The 22,183-nt window shown below is 48.8% G+C and overlaps 1 protein-coding gene across 4 annotated transcripts in view; it reads left to right on the forward strand.

Annotated features, from left to right (window-relative positions):
* Positions 1-22,183, forward strand: part of PLXNB3 (plexin B3) — a 255,741-nt gene that overhangs the window by 227,864 nt on the left and 5,694 nt on the right. For all 4 annotated transcript variants that reach the window (XM_069209417.1, XM_069209416.1, XM_069209419.1 and 1 more), the window contains 5 exons: positions 12,338-12,650; positions 14,082-14,185; positions 15,100-15,187; positions 15,629-15,798; positions 19,716-19,876. In XM_069209417.1, the coding sequence (XP_069065518.1) occupies positions 12,338-12,650; positions 14,082-14,185; positions 15,100-15,187; positions 15,629-15,798; positions 19,716-19,876 (836 nt within the window). The remainder of the gene's footprint in view (positions 1-12,337; positions 12,651-14,081; positions 14,186-15,099; positions 15,188-15,628; positions 15,799-19,715; positions 19,877-22,183) is intronic.

Genomic DNA, 22,183 nt, shown 5'->3' on the forward strand with positions numbered 1-22,183 from the left:
GGTGGATACATTAGCTACCTGTGGATTCCTCACCTCATGAATACTCCCATGGCGCCAGCATTCGACGGAAATCTTCTTACCAGTCTCTGCACGTCGACGAGGACGTCACTGTCTCGCACGCGACGCCGTCTGACGTCCTACAGGCAATAAGAGGTCCTCGACGACGTGTGGACGTCAGTACCAATCATTTTTTACGTGCATGAGAACAACCAGGCAATGCAATGAAAGAACAAAGCAACATCCATTATATTGTAAAAATACACCACATTGTATGAATAACTGTAAATCTTTTTATGTACATATATATATATATATATATATAAAACTCTCTCTTTTAAAATATATACACACACCAAGTATATACATAAAGATATATACACATATACCTATATATATATAAATATATTATATATATACATCTATTGCACCCTCAAAGATCAAGAGGAGCGCACTCAAGGATTACTTGGCAAGACCATAAAGGCAACGGGGAGGCGGGTGGGACCGTGAGGAATCCACAGGTAGCTAATGTATCCACCAGAAAAGTCGTTACCGAAGGTAAGTAACTCGTTCTTCTGATGGATACAACTACCTGTGGATTCCTCACCTCATGAATAGAGTCCCAAAGCAGTACCACGCCCGGCGGTGGGTGCCTAAATGGTCAAACCAAGAAATCCTGCAGCACTGACCGTGCAAAATGGCCGTCCCTTCTAACCTCAGAATCTAAACAGTAATGTTTTGCAAAAGTGTGAAGGGACGACCAAGTTGCGGCCTTGCAGATGTCGACCACAGGAACACCTCTGGCTAAGGCCGAAGTGGCCGACTTAGCTCTGGTGGAATGAGCTCTAATGCCCTCAGGAGGATCCTTCTTTGCCAAAGAGTAACATATTTTAATGCAAAGAACAACCCACCTGGATAGTGTTCTCTTGTGGACTGCCTTTCCTCTCCTCTTGCCCACGTATCCAATAAACAGCTGATCCTCCAGCCTGAAATCCTTTGTTCTATCGATAAAGAAGCTCAACGCTCTCTTTGGGTCCAGACGGTGCAGTCTTTCTTCCTCTTTGGAAGGATGAGGCGGAGGATAGAACGTGGACAAAGTAATTGCCTGAGCCAAATGGAAGGGTGAAACAACCTTTGGGAGGAAAGCAGCCTTGGTCCTCAACACCACCTTATCCCCATAAAAAGTTGTATAAGGGGGTTTTACTGATAAGGCCTGCAACTCACTCACTCTCCTTGCTGATGTTATAGCTATCAGGAAGACTGTTTTTAAAACCAAATACCTCAAGGGGCAAGAATGCATAGGTTCAAAAGGGGACCCCATAAGGAAAGTCAGGACTAAGGACAAATCCCATTGCGGCATAACGAATGGCTTTGGAGGATATTGATTTAGAAGACCTTTCAAGAATCTGATAACAATAGGGGATTTAAATAAAGATGGTTGGTCTGGAAGACATATGAAGGCTGACAAGGCCGATAAATAACCTTTAATGGTAGCCACTGCACAACCTTTCTGCGCCAGAGATAGAGCAAAAGACAAAACGTCCGATAGATGAGCATGTAAAGGATCAATCTGCCTCTCTCCACACCACGCAACAAATTTAGACCACCTATTAGCGTAGATAGATTTAGTGGAGTGTCGCCTGGCCGCTAATATAACATCCACTACCTCAGGCGGGAGAGAGAAGGAACTCAGGTTGCCCCGTTCAATCTCCAGGCATGTAGGTGCAGACTCTGGAGGTTGGGGTGTAGAACCTGCCCCTGCGACTGCGAGAGGAGGTCTGCCCTGAAAGGGAGACGGAGCGGCGGGCACGTTGAGAGTTGGAGAAGGTCGGAGTACCACACCCTCCTTGGCCAATCCGGAGCTATTAAGATTACTAGAGCCCCGTCTTGGCGAATCTTCCTCAATACTCGAGGAATCAAGGGTATGGGAGGAAACGCGTAAAGCAACTGGCCGCACCAGGTCATTTGAAACGCGTCCCCCAACGCTTCCTGCATCGGATACTGAAGGCTGCAGAACAACGGACAATGCGCGTTCTCTCGAGTGGCGAACAGATCTACCCGAGGAAACCCCCACGTTCGATGGCATCTGTCGCTGTAGATACACATGGTATGCATGAGCTCGCCATCTGGTGTTGGGTCGGAGTGTTACAAGTTGTTTTTCTTCGAAGAAGTGTTTTCGAGTCACGGGACCGAGTGACTCCACCTTCTGTGCTCATTGCGCATGGGCGTCGACTCCATCTTCGATTGTTTTCTTTCCGCCATCGGGTTCGGACGTGTTCCTGTCGCTCCGAGTTTCGGAACGGAAAGTTAGCTGAAGACGGAAGATTTTCGACGGTATCGTTGCGATCCGGTTAGAGATAGACACATACGACGACGCGTTCAACATCGAAGCGCCTCGGTGCCCTTCGGGGTAGATTTCGGCACCCCGTCGGGGCCTAGTCGGCCCGACCGCGTGGAGGACAACGCCGATGGATCGGACCCCGTTTCGATTCTGCCCCGAATGCCACAACAAATATCCTTATACGGACCTACACTCGGTCTGTAATCTGTGCCTGTCACCCGAGCACAGCGAAGAATCCTGTGAGGCCTGTCGGGCGTTCCGGTCCCGAAAAACTCTGCGCGACCGTCGAGCGAGAAGACTCCAGATGGCGTCCACGCCAAAAGAGCGTCCACAGTTCGAGACAGAAGAGGAACAGGAGGAATCCTTTTCCATCCAGGATTCAGACTCCGACGAGCTACACTCTACAAGAACTGTGAGTAAGACGTCGAGATCAAACCTTAAAAAAGGAAAGAAGGCCCAGGGGACGCCACTGCCAACCGGCCATGGCTCCACCCAAATTCTCGGTGACCAACAATCGGCACCGAAAAAGGCCCATTCAGTGTCGAGATCGTCCGACTTCGGTCGAGACACCGGCACGCAGCCTCCTCGGGACCGAGAGAGTGCTAAACAGAAGCATCGACACCGAGAGTTCGGTGTCGACACCGATCGACGCCGAGACAGTGGCGCCGAAGACCATAGAGGCCAAGAATTTTCGGCACAGAAAAAGAGGAAGGTTACCTCGGAGCCGAAAAAACAATCGACAGGGCTTTCGGAGCCGAAAAAAGCGACATCAGACCCTGTTTCTGGCTCCTATACCGAAGAGCATTCTATGTCTTCTCAAATGAAGAAACATAGATTTGAACAAGAACTGCAATCCACTGACGTGGATCACACGCAAAAGCGTATCTTTATTCAGCAGGGGACTGGGAAGATCAGTACCCTCCCACCTGTCAAACGAAAGAGAACGCTTCAGTTTACTCCTCAGCAACAAACAACACAAAAGGTAACACCTCCTCCCTCGCCTCCACCTGTAACTCCGGCTTCGCCAACTTACACCCCGTCACATTCGCCAGCTCACACCGCCATGAGCCACGACGACCAAGATCAGGATGCGTGGGACTTGTACGACGCACCAGTGTCTGATAACAGCCCAGACACATACCCAACTAGGCCATCACCACCGGAAGACAGCACAGCCTACTCGCAAGTGGTGGCTAGAGCAGCTCTATTCCATAATGTGGAACTACACTCGGAACAAGTAGAGGATGATTTTTTATTTAACACCCTCTCCTCAACCCACAGCTCCTACCAAAGCCTGCCGATGCTCCCAGGCATGCTACGCCATGCAAAGGACATTTTCAAGGAGCCAGTTAAAAGTAGGGCAGTGACGCCTAGGGTGGACAAAAAGTATAAGGCGCCTCCTACGGACCCTGTCTTCATCACCTCTCAGCTGCCACCAGACTCTGTGGTGGTAGGGGCTGCCAGAAAACGGGCAAACTCACACACTTCTGGGGATGCACCTCCCCCAGATAAAGAAAGTAGGAAGTTCGATGCAGCCGGGAAGAGGGTTGCTGTCCAAGCAGCAAACCAGTGGCGCATCGCAAATTCACAAGCGCTGCTAGCGCGATACGACAGAGCCCACTGGGATGAGATGCAGCATCTCATTGAACATCTCCCAAAAGATCTGCAAAAAAGAGCAAAACAGGTTGTTGAGGAGGGTCAAAACATTTCCAACAATCAAATACGCTCCTCCATGGATGCAGCAGACACGGCCGCAAGAACCATTAATACGTCGGTTACCATCCGTAGGCACGCATGGCTCAGAACGTCTGGATTCAAGCCAGAAATTCAGCAGGCAGTGCTTAACATGCCAGTAAACGAGAAACTTCTGTTCGGTCCGGAGGTCGACACAGCTATAGAAAAGCTCAAGAAGGACACTGACACTGCCAAGGCCATGGGCGCACTCTACTCCCCGCAGAGCAGAGGATCTTATAACACCTTCCGCAAAACACCTTTTAGAGGAGGGTTTCGGGGTCAGGCCACACAAGCTAGCACCTCACAGTCCGCACCGCCCACCTACCAGGGACAGTACAGGGGAGGTTTTCGGGGCCAGTATAGAGGGGGGCAATTTCCTAGGAATAGAGGAAGATTTCAAAGCCCCAAAACCACTACCAACAAGCAGTGACTCACACGTCACTCACCCCTCCCACACAACACCAGTGGGGGGGAGGATACATCAATATTACGAAGCATGGGACAAAATAACTACAGATACATGGGTCCTAGCAATTATCCAACATGGTTATTGCATAGAATTCATGCAATTCCCTCCAGACATACCACCAAAATCACAAAATTTATCAAAATACCATTCACAACTTCTAGAGATAGAAGTTCAAGCACTACTGCAAAAAAATGCAATAGAATTAGTACCAAGCACACAAATAAACACAGGAGTTTATTCACTGTACTTCTTGATACCAAAAAAGGACGAAACACTAAGACCAATTCTAGACCTCAGGGTAGTAAACACATTCATCAAATCAGACCACTTTCACATGGTCACACTACAAGAAGTGTTACCATTGCTCAGAAAACACGACTACATGACAACCCTAGACCTCAAGGACGCATATTTCCATATACCAATCCATCAATCACACAGGAAATATCTAAGGTTTGTATTCAAAGGAATACATTACCAATTCAAAGTATTGCCTTTTGGTTTAACAACCGCTCCAAGAGTATTCACAAAGTGCCTAGCAGTAGTCGCTGCACACATCAGAAGGCAGCAAATACATGTGTTCCCGTATCTAGACGACTGGCTAATCAAAACCAGTTCGCTCACACAATGCTCAAACCACACAAATCAAGTCATACAAACCCTCTACAATCTAGGGTTCACCGTCAACTTTGCAAAATCAAACATTCTGCCAAGCAAAGTACAGCAATATCTAGGAGCCATAATAGACACGACAAAAGGAGTAGCAACGCCAACTCCACAAAGGATCCACAATTTCAACAGGGTCATTCAACACATGTCTCCAAACCAAACAATACAAGCAAGAACAATACTACAGCTCCTAGGCATGATGTCCTCATGCATAGCCATTGTCCCAAACGCAAGACTGCACATGAGGCCCTTACAACAGTGCCTAGCCTCACAGTGGTCTCAAGCACAGGGTCACCTTCTAGATCTGGTGTTGCTAGACCGCCAAACTTACCTATCGCTTCTATGGTGGAACAGTATAAATTTAAACATAGGGCGGCCTTTCCAAGACCCAGTGCCACAGTACGTAATAACAACAGATGCTTCCATGACAGGGTGGGGAGCACATCTCAATCAACACAACATAAGAGGACAATGGAACATACATCAAACAAAACTGCATATAAATCATCTAGAATTATTAGCAGTTTTTCAAGCACTAAAAGCTTTCCAACCAATCATAACCCACAAATACATCCTTGTCAAAACAGACAACATGACAACGATGTATTATCTAAACAAACAAGGAGGAACACATTCAACGCAGTTAAGCTTGTTAGCTCAAAAAATATGGAAGTGGGCAATCCACCATCAAATTGGTCTAATAGCACAGTTTATTCCGGGGATCCAGAATCAGCTGGCAGACAATCTCTCTCGAGATCACCAGCAAGTCCACGAATGGGAAATCCACCCACAAATTCTGAACACCTACTTCACACTCTGGGGAACACCACAAATAGACTTATTTGCAACAAAAGAGAACGCAAAATGCCAAAACTTCGCGTCCAGATACCCACACAAGCAATCCCAAGGCAATGCCCTATGGATGAACTGGTCAGGAATATTTGCTTACGCTTTTCCTCCTCTCCCTCTCCTTCCTTACCTAGTAAACAAATTGAGTCAAAACAAACTCAAACTCATTTTAATAGCACCAACGTGGGCAAGACAACCCTGGTACACAACACTGCTAGATCTGTCTGTAGTACCACACATCAAACTGCCCAACAAACCAGATCTGTTAACGCAACACAACCAACAGATCAGACACCCGGACCCAGCATCGCTGAATCTAGCAATCTGGCTCCTGAAATCCTAGAATTCGGACACTTACAACTTAGCCAAGAGTGTATGGAAGTCATAAAGCAGGCCAGAAGGCCATCCACTAGACACTGCTACGCAAGTAAGTGGAAAAGATTTGTTTGGTACTGCCATCATAATCAGATACAACCACTAGAGGCAACTCCAAAACATATAGTAAATTACTTGCTCCATTTACAAAAAGCAAAGCTAGCCTTCTCTTCTATTAAAATACACCTTGCAGCAATATCTGCATACCTGCAAACTACATATTCAACTTCCTTGTATAGGATACCAGTTATCAAAGCATTCATAGAAGGGCTTAAAAGAATTATACCACCAAGAACACCACCTGTTCCTTCATGGAACCTAAACGTGGTTCTAACAAGACTCATGGGCCCACCTTTCGAACCCATGCACTCTTGCCGAATACAATTCCTCACCTGGAAAGTTGCCTTTCTCATCGCCATTACATCTCTAAGAAGAGTAAGTGAAATTCAAGCGTTCACAACACAAGAACCTTTTATACAAATACATAAAAATAAGGTCGTCCTACGACCTAATCCAAAATTTTTACCAAAAGTTATTTCTCCATTCCATCTAAATCAAACGGTAGAACTACCAGTATTCTTCCCACAGCCAGATTCTGTGGCTGAAAGAGCACTACATACATTAGATGTCAAAAGAGCATTAATGTACTACATTGACAGAACGAAGAACATCAGAAAAACTAAACAGCTATTTATTGCATTCCAAAAACCTCATGCAGGTAACCCAATATCAAAACAAGGTATAGCCAGATGGATAGTTAAATGCATCCAAATCTGCTACCTTAAAGCAAAAAGACAACTGCCCATTACTCCCAGGGCACATTCAACAAGGAAAAAAGGTGCTTCAATGGCCTTTTTAGGAAACATCCCAATGCAAGAAATTTGTAAGGCAGCCACTTGGTCTACGCCTCACACATTCACCAAACACTACTGTATAGATGTGCTATCCGCACAACAAGCTACAGTAGGTCAAGCTGTATTAAGAACTCTATTTCAGACAACTTCTACTCCTACAGGCTAAACCACCGCTTATGGGGAACTAACTGCTTACTAGTCTATGCATACCATGTGTATCTACAGCGACAGATGCCATCGAACTGAAAATGTCACTTACCCAGTGTACATCTGTTCGTGGCATCAGTCGCTGAGATTCACATGGACCCACCCACCTCCCCGGAAGCCTGTAGCAGTTCAGAAGTTACCTTCAATTTTGTACATTTGTATATATATTACTTAATCCTTTAATAGGTACATACTTACATTTTTCATTGCGCGGGCACTATTACTATAGTACAACTCCTACCTCACCCTCTGCGGGGAAAACAATCGAAGATGGAGTCGACGCCCATGCGCAATGAGCACAGAAGGTGGAGTCACTCGGTCCCGTGACTCGAAAACACTTCTTCGAAGAAAAACAACTTGTAACACTCCGACCCAACACCAGATGGCGAGCTCATGCATACCATGTGAATCTCAGCGACTGATGCCACGAACAGATGTACACTGGGTAAGTGACATTTTCATTCTGGAAGATTAAACGGACTTGATCTGGATGGAGACGCCACTCGTGGTCTGCCGAGAAGTGGCGACTGAGACTGTCCGCACGCACGTTCAAGACTCCGGCCAGATGGTTTGCTATCAAGCAAATCCGATGGTCCTTTGCCCAGGACCATAGTCGAAGAGCTTCTCTGCAGAGAAGGTACGACCCCACTCCTCCCTGCTTGTTTATGTACCACATCGTGGTAGTATTGTCCGTTAGGACCTGTACCGACTGACCACGAAGGGAAGGGAGGAAGGCCTTGAGAGCCAGACGTACAGCCCGTAACTCTAACAGATTGATGTGAAAAATCTGTTCCTCTGGAGACCAAAGACCTTTGATCTCCAGATCCCCCAGATGAGCTCCCCACCCTAGAGTGGAAGCATCCGTTATGACTGTGGCCACTGGTGGCGACTGCTGGAACGGTTTTCCTTGTGAAAGATTGTTGCTTGCAATCCACCACTTCAAATCCACAGCAGCATCTCTGGAGATCTTGACAGTACCCTCTAGATCCCCTCTGTGTTGAGACCACTGCCTTCGGAGGCACCACTGAAGAGCCCTCATGTGCCAGCGAGCATGCGTGACCAACAGAATGCAGGAGGCAAAAAGACCGAGCAGACGAAGGACCTTGAGGACTGGAACTACCGCTCCATTTCGAAACATTGGAACCAAATCCTGAATATCTTGAATCCGCTGAGGCGGAGGAAAGGCCCGACCCAATGTCGTATCCAGTACTGCCCCTATGAACAGGAGGCGCTGAGAGGGCTCCAGGTGAGATTTGGGCTCGTTCACCGAAAAGCCCAGGTCGAACAACAACTGGGTTGTTGACTGCAGATGACGCAACACAAGCTCCGGGGACTTGGCTTTGATCAACCAATCGTCCAAGTAAGGGAATACTTCTATCCCCTTCCTTCTGAGCTCTGCCGCAACCACCGACATCACCTTCGTGAAGACTCGAGGTGCTGAAGTAAGACCAAACGGAAGGACCGCAAACTGGTAGTGTTGCGATCCCACCACAAACCGGAGATACTTCCTGTGTGACTTGAGTATCGGGATATGAAAGTAAGCATCCTGCAAGTCGACAGACACCATCCAGTCTTCCATGTTCAACGCCAAAAGCACCTGTGCTAGGGTCAGCATCTTGAACTTTTCCTGCTTGAGGAACCAATTCAAGATCCTCAGGTCCAGAATTGGTCTCAAACGACCATCCTTCTTGGGAATCAGGAAATACCTTGAGTAAACTCCTTGACCCCTTTCCTGCTCCGGGACCAACTCCACCGCGCCCTTTAAAAGGAGGACTTCTACCTCCTGTTCTAGCAACAGGAGGTGTTCTTGTGAACAATACGAAGGGCGGGGCGGGATGAGGGGCGGAAACTCCCGAAAGGGAAGGGTGTAGCCTTTTCCCACAACACTGAGAACCCAAGTGTCCGACGTAACAGTCTCCCATTTGGTGAGAAAATGCTGTAATCTTCCCCCTACAGGAGAGGAGTGAGTGGGAAATGGTGGAAGCCTAAGGCTGCTTCCCCTGCTGCACCCCGCCAGAGGATGAGGAAGAGGCAGAGTGCTGCTGAGAGGCTCCCCTGGTGCGAACCCTACCCCTCCCCCTAAAAGATCTATAGGGATGGGAAGAGGCAGGTTGCTGATATCTTCCCCGAAAGGAAGAGGAGGAAGAGCCACGCCCAAATCCACGAAACCTCCTGAAGAATCTGGAAGAGGCCGTGGAAGAAGGAGCTTGGAGTCCCAACGACTTAGCCGTGGCCCTGCTCTCCTTAAAACGTTCCAAGGCCGAATCAGCCTTAGCCCCAAACAGTTTGTCCCCATCAAACGGGAGATCCAACAATGTGGACTGTACATCTGCCGAAAAGCCCGAGTTACGGAGCCAGGCCTGTCTCCTTTCCACCACAGTTGTGCCCATTGCTCTGGCTACCGAGTCGGTGGTATCCAGTCCCGTCTGGATAATTTGGGTCGCAGCAGCCTGGGCATCAGAGACAAGATCCAAAAGACCCTGGGGAAGCTCTGTAAACGAAGAGGAGATGTCATCCATCAGAGCATGAATATACCTCCCCAGGATACAGGTCGCATTAGTGGCTTTTAACGCCAGACTGCAGGACGAAAAAATCTTCTTCGACTGCGCCTCTAGCTTTTTTGAGTCTCTGTCCCCAGGCACCGTCGGGAAAGAACCAGGCGCTGACTTGGACGAACAGGAGGCCTGCACAACCAAGCTCTCCGGCGTAGGGTGCCTAGATAGGAAACCAGGATCAGTTGGAGCCGTCCGATACCTCCTGGCCACGGCTCTGTGAACTGCTGGGGAAGATGCCGGCTTCTTCCACACCTCTAAAACCGGATCCAGCAGAGCGTCATTAAAAGGTAATAGAGGCTCCGCCGCGGCTGAGGCCGGATGCAACACCTCTGTCAAAAGGTTTTGTTTCGCCTCCACCACCGGCAAAGGCAGGTCCAAAAAACTAGCTGCCTTCCGTACCACTGTATGAAAGGAAGCAGCTTCCTCGGTATATTCCCCCGGGGACGAAAGGTCCCACTCAGGGGAAGTGTCCAGCCCACTGGCCGACTCCAGTCCACGCAGCCCATCACCCGAGTCCTCTAGCTCTCCTTCCTCTAGGGCTCGTTGGTACTCCTGCTCCTCTAGTACCCGGAGAGCACGCCTCCTTGAACGCAGTCGTTGCTCAATCCGCGGAGTCGACAACACCTCCGCTGAAGTCGGAGATCGGCGCCGATCTTCCGAAGCCACCGACGCCGCATCCGGCGCCACAGGTAACTTCGGCGCCGACTGAAGAGCAGATGAAACGGATGGACCCACCGGAGTCACAGGCCGAAATCTCGACGTCAACGGGATGGAAATCCCTGGGGCCAATCCCTCCGAAGCCATCGGAGCGGCCACCGGCGCCGACACTGGCGCCGAGCCCACGTTCCCAAACGGGAGAAAGGGCATAAAGGGTGCCGGCCGAAGAGGCGCAGGATCACCCAAAGAAAAGGCCAAAGGCCCAGCCGGAGCACCCCCTGGAGCCATCTGTTGGAAGATGGCATACATCGCATTCAAGAATGCGGAACTATCGGCTCCAGGGGTGGGAAAAGCCGGATACTGGGGTGCCTGACTCGGAGGCGACCCCGACGCCGGCCTCGGCGTCTGCGCCGGAGAAAACACCTGAGGCTCCAATACCTCAATCACCGACGCCTGTCCAGGCGAAGTTGGAGACGTCGGAGAGAGCAACGGCGTCGAAGGATGCGGCGTCACCGTGGGGCTGACCTCCCATGTCCTCCAGCGCCGATCCGGAGACCTGGAACGAGCCTCCGTTGAATGACGCCGAGATTCTCTACGGCGCCGGGATTCTCGATGACGCCGATGTCTTGGAGAAGACTTTTTCTTGTGATGCTTCTCCTTTGACTTGGCCATAAACAGCTTCGCCTCGCGTTCTTTAATGGCCTTCGGATTCATGTGCTGACACGAATCACAAGTCGAGACGTCGTGGTCGGAGCTCAAACACCAAAGGCAATCGGAATGAGGATCCGTCACCGACATCTTGCCTCCACACTCACGACAAGGCTTAAATCCAGACTTTCTCTGCGACATTATTTCCACAGAGAAAGAGTACGCAGCAAGATATACACTGTAACCGCAAGAGTAACAGTTGCTCCCTCGAAGATAACCGTTTCGAATGCACGGAAAAAAGGGAACTGACGTCCGCACGTCGTCGAGGACCTCTTATTGCCTGTATGACGTCAGACGGCGTCGCGTGCGAGACAGTGACGTCCTCGTCGACGTGCAGAGACTGGTAAGAAGATTTCCGTCGAATGCTGGCGCCATGGGAGTATTCATGAGGTGAGGAATCCACAGGTAGTTGTATCCATCAGAACACATCCTTTAACCTTGTCATGTTACCCATTCAGCTTTCTGAGTGGACAGTCTTCCTTTCCCTAAGTGGAGGTTGGCTGCTCTGCTCCATGGGTGGGAAACCCTGAGCTGCCTCCTATGAGTTTATTCTGTCTTGCTCCCTGGAATAGGTTACCTACAGCACTTCTTGTTGGTTTGCATGCCACTCCCTCTACAACAATTTCTACCACACTTTCATGATTCCTGCATTGGGTTGTACTGCCAGGTTTCTTTGGTGTGAGTTAGCAGACCTGCTCCTTGGTTCTGAAGGTTGCCTGCACTTCTCTATGAATGGGGTTACAAGCTCTACTCTCCGATAGATTTGCTCTTCCTTGCTCCATGGGCAAAGGTTAAATGCATTGTGCTCTGTTACCAGCCTGTCTCCTTAGTTCCCTGGATGGGGTTATCTGCTTTTCCATATCTCCCCTAAATTTCTGTGTCTTGAAACTGTTCCCTGCTTTTTGCTTTCCACCCTCTGCAGGAGGCAGCAGGTGAGCCACTCTACCTACTCTTCCGAGCCATTAAATACCAGGTGGACAAGGGGCCAGTGGACGCTGTTACCGGCAAGGCCAAGCGCACTCTGAATGACAGCCGCCTGCTGCGAGAGGACATAGAGTACCGTGCCATGCCACTGACGGTGTTGGTGAAAAGCGGCAACATTGTCGAGACACAGCGCGTTCCAGCCCGCGTGCTGGACACCGACACCATCACCCAGGTGAAGGAGAAGATCCTGGACCAGGTGTACAAAGGGATGCCCTTCTCCCAGAGGCCGACCGTGCACTCCTTGGATCTGGGTGAGGTCCAGCCCTGCTTCTGTTTGTCTCTGTAGTTCTGTGTGTGCTGGAACTTCCTGTCTGCTACTTCACATCTGGAACTTCTCTCTCTGCTTGCCAGGCAGGCTCTGTAATCACGTGGGTTTTACTGGACCTGGGAGAGGCCCGTGTCCCTTTCAGTCTGTTCCTGTAACCCTTCTGCTCACACAGTATATTTCTAACAATGCCACTATGCCTGGCAATCAGTCTATTAGACTTCATGGATTTCATGTCTGTAGCATAGCTCCTATCTGCCACTCTCTCTGGAGCCTTGTACATGTTTCATATCAGTAGCGATGAGGCCATCTGCAAATCCATCTCTATGGCCCTGTGTGCATCCCATGTGGGTTAGTGTTCTCCTTTGGCAACACATGCATACACACGTCGCTCGTAAAAACCCTTCGTCTTCACCTGTGTACCCTAGTGTACAGTATGCTTCATGTGGTCATTTTCATTTCTCTGTGAACAAACATTGCACAGCTTAACAGCCTGCTGTCATAACTGCCTTTTGTAAACCTGTGCATTGATAGGTTTGTAACTACCCCCACTTATCTTTCCCTGCTGCCTGAATGTAACAGCTGTCTCAGCTGCCAATTAATATCTTTAATTGTGTGCTCCCCCCGCTACAGTTTGCCCATCCATCAGTCCATCTGTGTGCTACACACCTGTAATAATACGCACGGCTACCAATTTATCTCAGTGTGTGCTTTGTGCCTTTATCAAATTTCCCAACTGCCCATTTATTTCTGCAGCTGTGTGTGTGCTCCACATCTACAACAATTCTAACAACTTTCAGAGCAACCCCGATTGTGTGGTTGTGTGTTCCTTGTTGCTAACTGCATCTCCATCTGCAATGTGTTTGTGCTCCACACCTGTAACAATCTCCCATCTGCCCGAAGCTCTGTGCTCTACACGTCTGACAGCACTGCCACTTGCCAACCTGACTGCAAAATCATGTCAGTGCCACCCATCTGAACCCGTACCACCTTATCTCTTAAGACTTCAGTAAATCCTCAAGCATAAATCTGTTTACCAATTGCCCCTACAGCAATAATGACTGTTTTCATTTAACAGTACTTATTTTGGGTGTTTATGAAGTGCAGCATGGAGGTGGCAAGTGCAAAGGAAGTGTTTCTGACCACAAAAGGACAACCTTCGCTCTCTGCATCCCTATGAATGGACCTCTCTCTGACCAGATTTCTGCTTCTCATGTCTGTGTGAGCACCTCCTATCTAGCTTGGTGTGCATTCTTACTTGGTAGATGCAAACTTCATTGTGAGACGGGAATATTTATTCCAACCCCAGAGATGTGAGGGTTTTAATGCGACCACCCCACTTAAGGTCTGACTTCTTTCTTTTCTTCCTCCCTCATCCCATCCTCCACTCCTCGCACCTTGTGTTCCTGGTCTCTAGAATGGCGTTCTGGTGTTGCTGGGCACCTGACATTATCTGATGAAGACCTCACCTCGGTCACGCAGAACCACTGGAAACGCTTGAACACGCTCAGCCACTACAAGGTGAGATGGGGGCCCTCTTTAAGGCCTAAAACTGAATTATTTCTAACCCATCCTGTGGGGTCAAGACATGACTCATGTGAGCCTGCTTCTGTGGGCCGTACTAATAAATGCACTGCAGGACATGGGGGTCTAAAGCGCTAGCTTTTAACCATGCCGGAACACCACTTAGGAAGCACGGATGGACCACCAGTCAGACCCTGAAGGTTCCCTGTGCGCCTTCCTCACCGTTGACGTGAGCATGTGTGCATCGTATGCTTTACCACTGGTGACGCACGGTCAGAATACTGGTAGATGACAGAGGGACTCCTTTTAGGCGCTTGATTCTTTAAGTAGTGGGGGTTAGCAGGGAGGGTATTTAAAAATTCAGTCACACCTGTGGCCCAGTCCATGCCTATAGCCCAAAGAAGAAAAGGACTTCAATCCACAGGTAGGTTTCTAAGACACTTAAAATTGGCATCTTCTGGGCCATGATACTCCCTTCACATTTTTATACCTCCTACAAACTAACAGCGGGACATATCTGCAAGATGAGGTTGACGATAGTGACCAGCTTAAGAGAATGGTGTTGTAATAAAGACTGGTCAATACAGCCAGACTGGATTTCCTGTGGCTGCAAGAACAGTGCACAATTTGCAGAGGTACTGTAGCTGATGAAATACTCTGCTCCACCAGACAAATTCAAACACACGTTTTCTTCAAAATATAACCTGCCAGACGTCCACCCTGGCCACACTCCAGTAGTCTCAAAAGTCACACTTGGTGTTCCGCGTGGGCAATGAGTAAAAAAATATGTGGATGGATAGATGTCATGAATGACAAATAGTTGGCTTTCTACTCAGCATTTCATCACCCGGAACCCACTGGGATTTATTTGGAATCTGAAGTCTAACTAATGTCACTTCTTTTCTTATCAGGTTCCAGACGGAGCGACTGTGGCCCTCATCCCACGACTGCACAACAACATATCAGATGGGAATAATCAAAGCTTTGTTTCTGGCGAAAGTACGTACATGTTGTTGTACTCTTTATAGACTGGCAGAAGGTGCGAGGGCTGGAGGAAGAGATGCATAAGTGTGGACATTCCAAGCTAAAGGTGGTTTAAGTAATTCATAGCCAAGATTCCACAACCTGTCAGAGGGTTGGGCATCTCACTTTAGTACAGAATGGCTTCTTGGGCATCTCACTTTAGTACAGAATGGCTTCGGTTCAGAGTCAGAGATGCAGTTCTTGTCAGTGGCCAGTAGGGCTTGGACTGAGACCTACACACGCCCCATTCTCATGAAATTCTACCAGTCCCTACCAAACCTTCAGTTTTATTCATTTTCCTGAAAGCAAGACTGCCTCTGCAGTTGTAACAGGATCACCCCTCATCTTGCAGTTGAATAGTGTCCCATGTTGCTTAGGGTGCCCTAGTCTATGTGATTGCGTTTTCTTTTTTTTCAGAAACGCCCATGCTTGAGGATGGTGACGATGGTGGCCTGAGGATCTGGCACCTGGTGAAATCCACAGAAGAGCCTGACGTGCCCAAGCACAGGCGGAATAGTAGCCTACGGGAGAGAGAGCGAGCAAAGGCCATCCCTGAGATCTATCTCACACGTCTGCTCTCCATGAAGGTGAGGGGAGGACATTTATCAGAGGGAGAAATAGAAAGAGATGTTACACTCCAGCCCACTTATTGGCTGACCATTGTTTTACTGTAAAACGTCTAGCCAGCCTTTGAGCATCAGACATTACTTCCTGAAGGGCCCCCATGTGCCATATTAGTTCTAGTTCTCGCATGTGACTTCCTAAGCTGCTTCAAGTACCAGACACGTAGTCATGAGTCTTCCCTTTTGACCAGCTTTTGCTCACTGATTCAGGAACCACCTTTACTATTTTTCCCCTAAAGAGCCTTTAGATCTTGTATTTTTTCAAGTGCCTCGTTCACTCTTAAGTCAGTTCCTTAGCGACCTCTCGCCTATCTTCTTAAGTGGCCTCTGGCTTTCCTGCAGTGATTTACATGTTGCTGCTCTAGGACTCTTGCACTGTGTCCTTAACAACCTACACAAAGGTTCCTGAGCTGTCCCTGGTCTCAACCCACTTCCTACGTAAACTCTAGGTGTCTTGTACGGCTTCCTGAACCCCCAGCCACTCCCACGTACTACGTACCTAATGGCCAGTCACCGATGCCTAGCCTCCCAAAGAGTCACTGGATTATCTACATCATTTCTATCTCTGTCTCTAGGTGCTGCGTATCGCTTCCTGAAGTGCACTTACTGCAGTCCTCCCTCTGTTTCTTAACTGGCATTAAGACTGCTTTCTCACGAGCAATGTTTCTAGGCCTCCTACTCCTGCTTGAACAAAGTATTACTCTCATGGATCAATTTTTTTTTTTTTTCCCCTAACCCAATTTTTAAGTTTACAAAAAACAAAAACATAGCACTGAGGTACACAGTGCAATCATAGTATCAAAATTAATCGGAAAAATCAGTACACATCTTCACATCACATTATCTACCCACCAGATTATACCAGTCCCAGTATCTCCCCCAAAATCTTGCAGTATTTGTGGCCATCCTCTGGCTTTGTTGATGGACTCCTTCGTTTTTGCGCCGCAATCCATTGCTTTCAACAATTCAGAAGTAAAGGGAGGGCTTGGAGATTTCCGGTGTCTTGGCAATCATTATCCCAATACCAACCAAAGTATATTCTCCTCTACAACCACCCATGTCTTCCAGGATACCAAGGAGGGCAATACGGGAGCTAGGTCAACAGGCCTTCCTAGTATTCTAGAACAGTTTGAGTATTTTGGACCAGTATTTCACCGAGGCAGGGCAGTTTCCTACGACATGGAGAAAAATGCAGTCAGTAGCATTCCACAGAAGGGTGAGATCTTGCCCACTCGCCATAACTTCCTAGTGGTGTAGCGAGTAAAGTGTAGGCAATTTGGCTACGAGACGCAGACGCAAGGGGGTACATGGTTGTGATAGCTGTTCTCGTGTACATCCGGTCACATCATGCGTAGGGCCCATCCAGCTTCCCCACCACTCTTTAAGCACCAGTTCAAGGGCGTTTATAATTAAAGGTCTGGATATACGTGGTACTCCTGCCTTCCCCAGTGGGCTTAGGGCAACTTTGGCTCAACTCTGTTTCAGACACTCTATCGACCACATTACTCTGGTCTTGCTGGAGTAGTGAGACGCTCATTCCCAACTCCTGTATCCTGCTTTCAAGAAGTGTAGGAGAGGGTTATATTAGTTGTAGTATGGTGTCAGAACCCTATGTTTTAGGAGGCTATTGATTAGGGTGCACCTCAGCGGCTAGCATGGACACATTTGATGGGAGAAATGTAAATTTGTCGATTTTGATTTCCGCCTGTGAGGTGGTCGATCAGGGCCTCAGGGGCAGCATATGCAGCAGGCCCCTCTTATGTTCCCCTAGTGAACTGATGTCCTGGAGGTCTCAGTGAAACAATGTCACAGCGGGCCCGGGGGTGGAGGAGAAATCAGCCTAACACACTGCAGACTCGAAAATAGCACTCCAGAGTCCTGATAAACTAAGTTCCTTGTAATGAGCCGGGCGTAGATGGCTCTGAGGTTTGTGGATCACACGCACACAGGTAACCTGGGTCTTACCATGTTGCCAAGGACATAGATTTAAACCGCCAAGCACCAGTCCTTCTCTGCAGCAGGGGAAATAGAAGTTGAGCAGGGGTCACAGGAATCCATCTGGCTGCTTGTCCCTACCCCAGTTGGTCTGCCTGGGACTACGTAGGCAGCAAGAGGCATTACACCGGACCGCTTGCACCACGGCCTGCTAGCCACACTGCCCCCCTCTGTATGGTAGTCCCAAGCTTGGGTAACGCAGGGGAGGTCTTCATGGTCTCAGCTAAGGTGCTCCAGCGGGGAGGAAAGAGGGTGATCCAAGTTCCTCAACAGGTGGCCCTGTGCCCCCCATCTCCGCCTGAGAAATGCAGACTCCTAATACGGGGGCCTTCCCCTCCAAGTTCCCCAACATGTGTCTGCACTCCACCTTCCTACCCGAGAAATGCAGGGTCCTTATACCAGAGGATTCTACCGAAAGGCGCAAGTTTACTTCAGGGGGCATTGAGGAAGGGGAGTCAGCTCATCAAGGTTCCCCCATTTCATATGCACATTGAGCGGATGGTGGTGTCTAGCTCCCAGGCACTGCCGAAGGGTTCAGTCCATCTGCTGCGGGCCTCCACAGGGCCGCTTCTACCTCCTCCACCATGCTGGTTCCCTGTGTCTAGCAGGTACTTACAATGTCGCCACCCGCCTCCTTTCCACAGGGGGTGGCTGGAATCATAGTCCTAGGGTGGGGAGGGGTGAGGTTCAGCACCACTGTGGGTCCACCCCCTAGGCCCTGCCCACCCACTGGCTCTTCTGCAGCCTGGCTCCTTCAGTGGTCTGCTCCACCAATTACAGCGTGCCAGGCGGTGAACCCAGAGAGGTGTGTTCTGTCTGTGCAGACGTTGTTCTGCCCAGCACTGGAACCGCTGACCTCTTACCTCAAGCAACCACTGGAAGCAGGTCTCGCAGGCCGCTTCTGAGGCCTATCACGGCCTGCTTCTACCATTTTCAGACCATCAAGAGTGGGAAGGAGGCCGGGGTACCTGCCGCCCACAGATGTGGGCCGAAATGGGAAGAAAAATAAATCGACTCAAGGGATTCCTTTCCTGCAGTTATGGTTTGCTGGGTAGGGTGGGAAGTGGCACAGTTCTACAAGCAACTGGGTCAGGATGATAGGGGAAGGTGCCACAGCGCTTTGGAAAGTGACCGCCATATTGGCCTCTCAGCTTATTGATCACAATCTTAATCAATCCTGCCCCTTGTTTCACTTCCTGAATTGCATCTTATTCTTACTACAGTTTCTCGACCTGCCTCTCAATCAATCAATTGGACATTCATAAAGCGCAGAAAATCACCTATTAGGGTCTCGAGGTGCTGTGGTGTGATGGGTAGATTAGTCAAGCAATCAGGTCTTTAGTTCTTTCGTTTTTTTTTTGTTTTTTTTTTTAATTCCTGGAGCGACAGTGCTGTCCTGAGGGGCAGGGGAAGGTTGTTCCATGACCTTAGCTGTCAGGTGCAAGAAGGAACGTCCTCCCCTGTTGGTTTGGCGGATCTTTGGTGTCTGAGGGGAGGCGGATCGAAGGTGTCTGGGTGATTGGTGGAAAGTCAGGCGTTTGTTGATGTATGCTGGTCCTTTGTTGTGCAAGGCCTTGTAAGAGTGGGTCAACATCTTGAACTGGTATCTCTTCTGAATCGGGAGCCAGTGTAATTTCTTGAGAAACTCTAACTTCCATTTGCTGTTTAATTAAATGCCTCTAACCTTCCAGCACTGCTTCCTAACCTGGCCCCAGTGCTAACGCGCCTTGTTCGGAGCAACCTGCACCAATGGCTGAACTGCTTCTTGTGCTCACATCCTATGTCCTAAACATCCTGTATTATTGTATTATTTCATGAACTGCTTCTATGTATCTGCATCACTCTGTGTGAAACATGATCACACCCTCCATCTTATTTCTTCGCAGGGGACCCTGCAGAAGTTTGTAGATGACGCATTCCAGGTCATCCTTGGGGTGAACCGGCCTGTCCCCATTGCCGTGAAGTATTTCTTTGACTTCTTGGACGACCTGGCAGAGAAGCACGGCATTGATGAGAATGAGACAGTCCACCTCTGGAAGACGCACAGGTATTTAAATGCTGAGGAGGAATTGCTGTACATAAAAAAAATCACCCTAACTAGGCAGTCAGTGTTGGAATGGCTATGGCATTTCAAAACGCTTGATGTTATTTAGGCAGTAGGTGATCCAAAATTCCTCACCTCGATGAGCACACATGACCTATATACTTTATAGGCTTAACTTGCTGCTGATAAACCTAGGATGTTAAAAGGAACTCTCCATCCATCTTAAAAAGACCACAATTGTCCGGTCCCTGAAGATACATGATAAAGCATTGATGAACTCTTGACAGTAGTCAAAATCAAAAAGGGCCTGTGCAGGCCGCAGGAATCTATTTGCATCAATGCAGTGAGCCATGGCACCATACCAATTGAACATTTCCAAGACTGAAAACCTCAAGACATTGTCCAAGGTTCTCTTGTTGTTATCCTCTTCTTTCTTCAGAATGTTTTTTTAATTCCTCGGATCTCCTACTGTGTAGTTTGAGGGCTTAAGAAGAACCACTAGATAGATTGTCACAGGTATAAAGGTTCCACCCTTCTGCATCTGCAAGATGTAAATGTACATGAATGCAGGAGAGGCTGGTCCACACTTGGTAGAATCACTGAATATACACTGAGGTATCAGTTTTGCATCTTGTAGACTCACACAGAGACAAACCAGTGGGAACTCCACAGCTGGAGTATGCAGATGAACAGGAGTGAGGCTGCAGAGGTTTGTTGCACTCACTGAATAAATACAGAGGCAGCAGTTTCATTTACTGTGGATTAAAAGAGAGAAACGAGTGTGAATTCTACATCTGGAGACGTGCATAGATAAAAACAGACAACAGTCTTTAACATTCAGAAGACCAAACAGGCTGATAATTACATGGCTGTGGTTGCCACATCTGGGAGACACAGGTTGGCAGTGAGTGATCAGTAACTATCTGCTCAGTTGGTGCATTTTTTATCCCTTGCAGCTGCAGGATAAGAACCCCAGGTATGAAAAACAAGGGTACTTCTGAGACTGAATAGGCAGACATGACTGACACTGCTGTTTTCATGACTGATGGAGGAAGTTGGCTCTGTATGTACTATTTCAAAGTAAGAAATAGCATGCACAGAGTCCAAGGGTTCCCCTTAGAGGTAAGATAGTGGCAAAAAGAGATAATTCCAATGCTCTATTTTGTGGTAGTGTGGTCGAGCAGTAGGCTTATCAGAGGGTAGTGTTAAGCATTTGTTGTACACCCACAGGCAATAAATGAGGAACACACACTCAGACAATTCCAGGCCAATAGGTTTTTATATAGAAAAATATATTTTCTTAGTTTATTTTAAGAACCACAGGTTCAAGATTTACAAACAATACTTTACATGAAAGGTATTTCACTCAGGTATCTTAGGAACTTTGAATCATCACAATAGCATGTACAGTTTTGGCAAAAATGGCAATAAGCTATTTTAAAATTGGACACTGCAAAATTCAACAGTTCCTGGGGGAGGTAAGTATTTATTAGTTTTTCAGGTAAGTAAAGCACTTACAGGGTTCAAAGTTGGGTCCAAGGTAGCCCACCGTTGGGGGTTCAGGGCAACCCCAAAGTTACTACACCAGCAGCTCCGGGCCGGTCAGGTGCAGAGGTCAAAGTGGTGCCCAAAACGCATAGGCTTCAATGGAGAAGGGGGTGCCCCGGTTCCAGTCTGACAGCAGGTAAGTACCAGCGACTTCGGAGGGCAGACCAGGGGGGTTTTGTAGGGCACCGGAGGGAACACAGGTCAGCACAAAAAGTACACCCTCAGTGGCACAGGGGCGGCCGGGTGCAGAGTGCAAACAGCTGTCTGGTTTGCAATAGGTTTCAATGGGAGACCCAGGGGTCTCTTCAGCGATGCAAGCAAGGGGGGGCTCCTCGGGGTAGCCACCACCTGGGCAAGGGAGAGGGCCACCTGGGGGTCGTTCCTGCACTGGAGGTCGGATACTTCAGGTCCTGGGGGCTGCGGGTGCAGTGTGTTTCCCAGGCATCGGGTTCTTTGAAGCAGGCAGTCGCGGTCAGGGGGAGCATCCCGATTCCCACTGCAGGTGTCGCTGGGGGGGGGGGGCTCAGAGGGTTCAAGTCTGGCTACTCACAGGGTCGCAGTCGCTGGGGAGTCCTCCCTGTAGTGTTGGTTCTCCGCAGGTCGAGCCGGGGGCGTCGGGTGCAGAGTGGAAAGTCTCACGCTTCCGGCGGGAAACGTGTGGTCCTTAAAAGTTGCTTCTTTGTTGCAAATTTGCAGCCTTTGTGGAACAGGGCAGCTGTCCTCGGGAGTTCTTGGTCCTTTTAGATGCAGGGTAGTCCTCTG

This window comes from Pleurodeles waltl, chromosome 10, assembly GCF_031143425.1.
Source record: "Pleurodeles waltl isolate 20211129_DDA chromosome 10, aPleWal1.hap1.20221129, whole genome shotgun sequence".
Lineage (NCBI taxonomy): Eukaryota > Metazoa > Chordata > Amphibia > Caudata > Salamandridae > Pleurodeles > Pleurodeles waltl.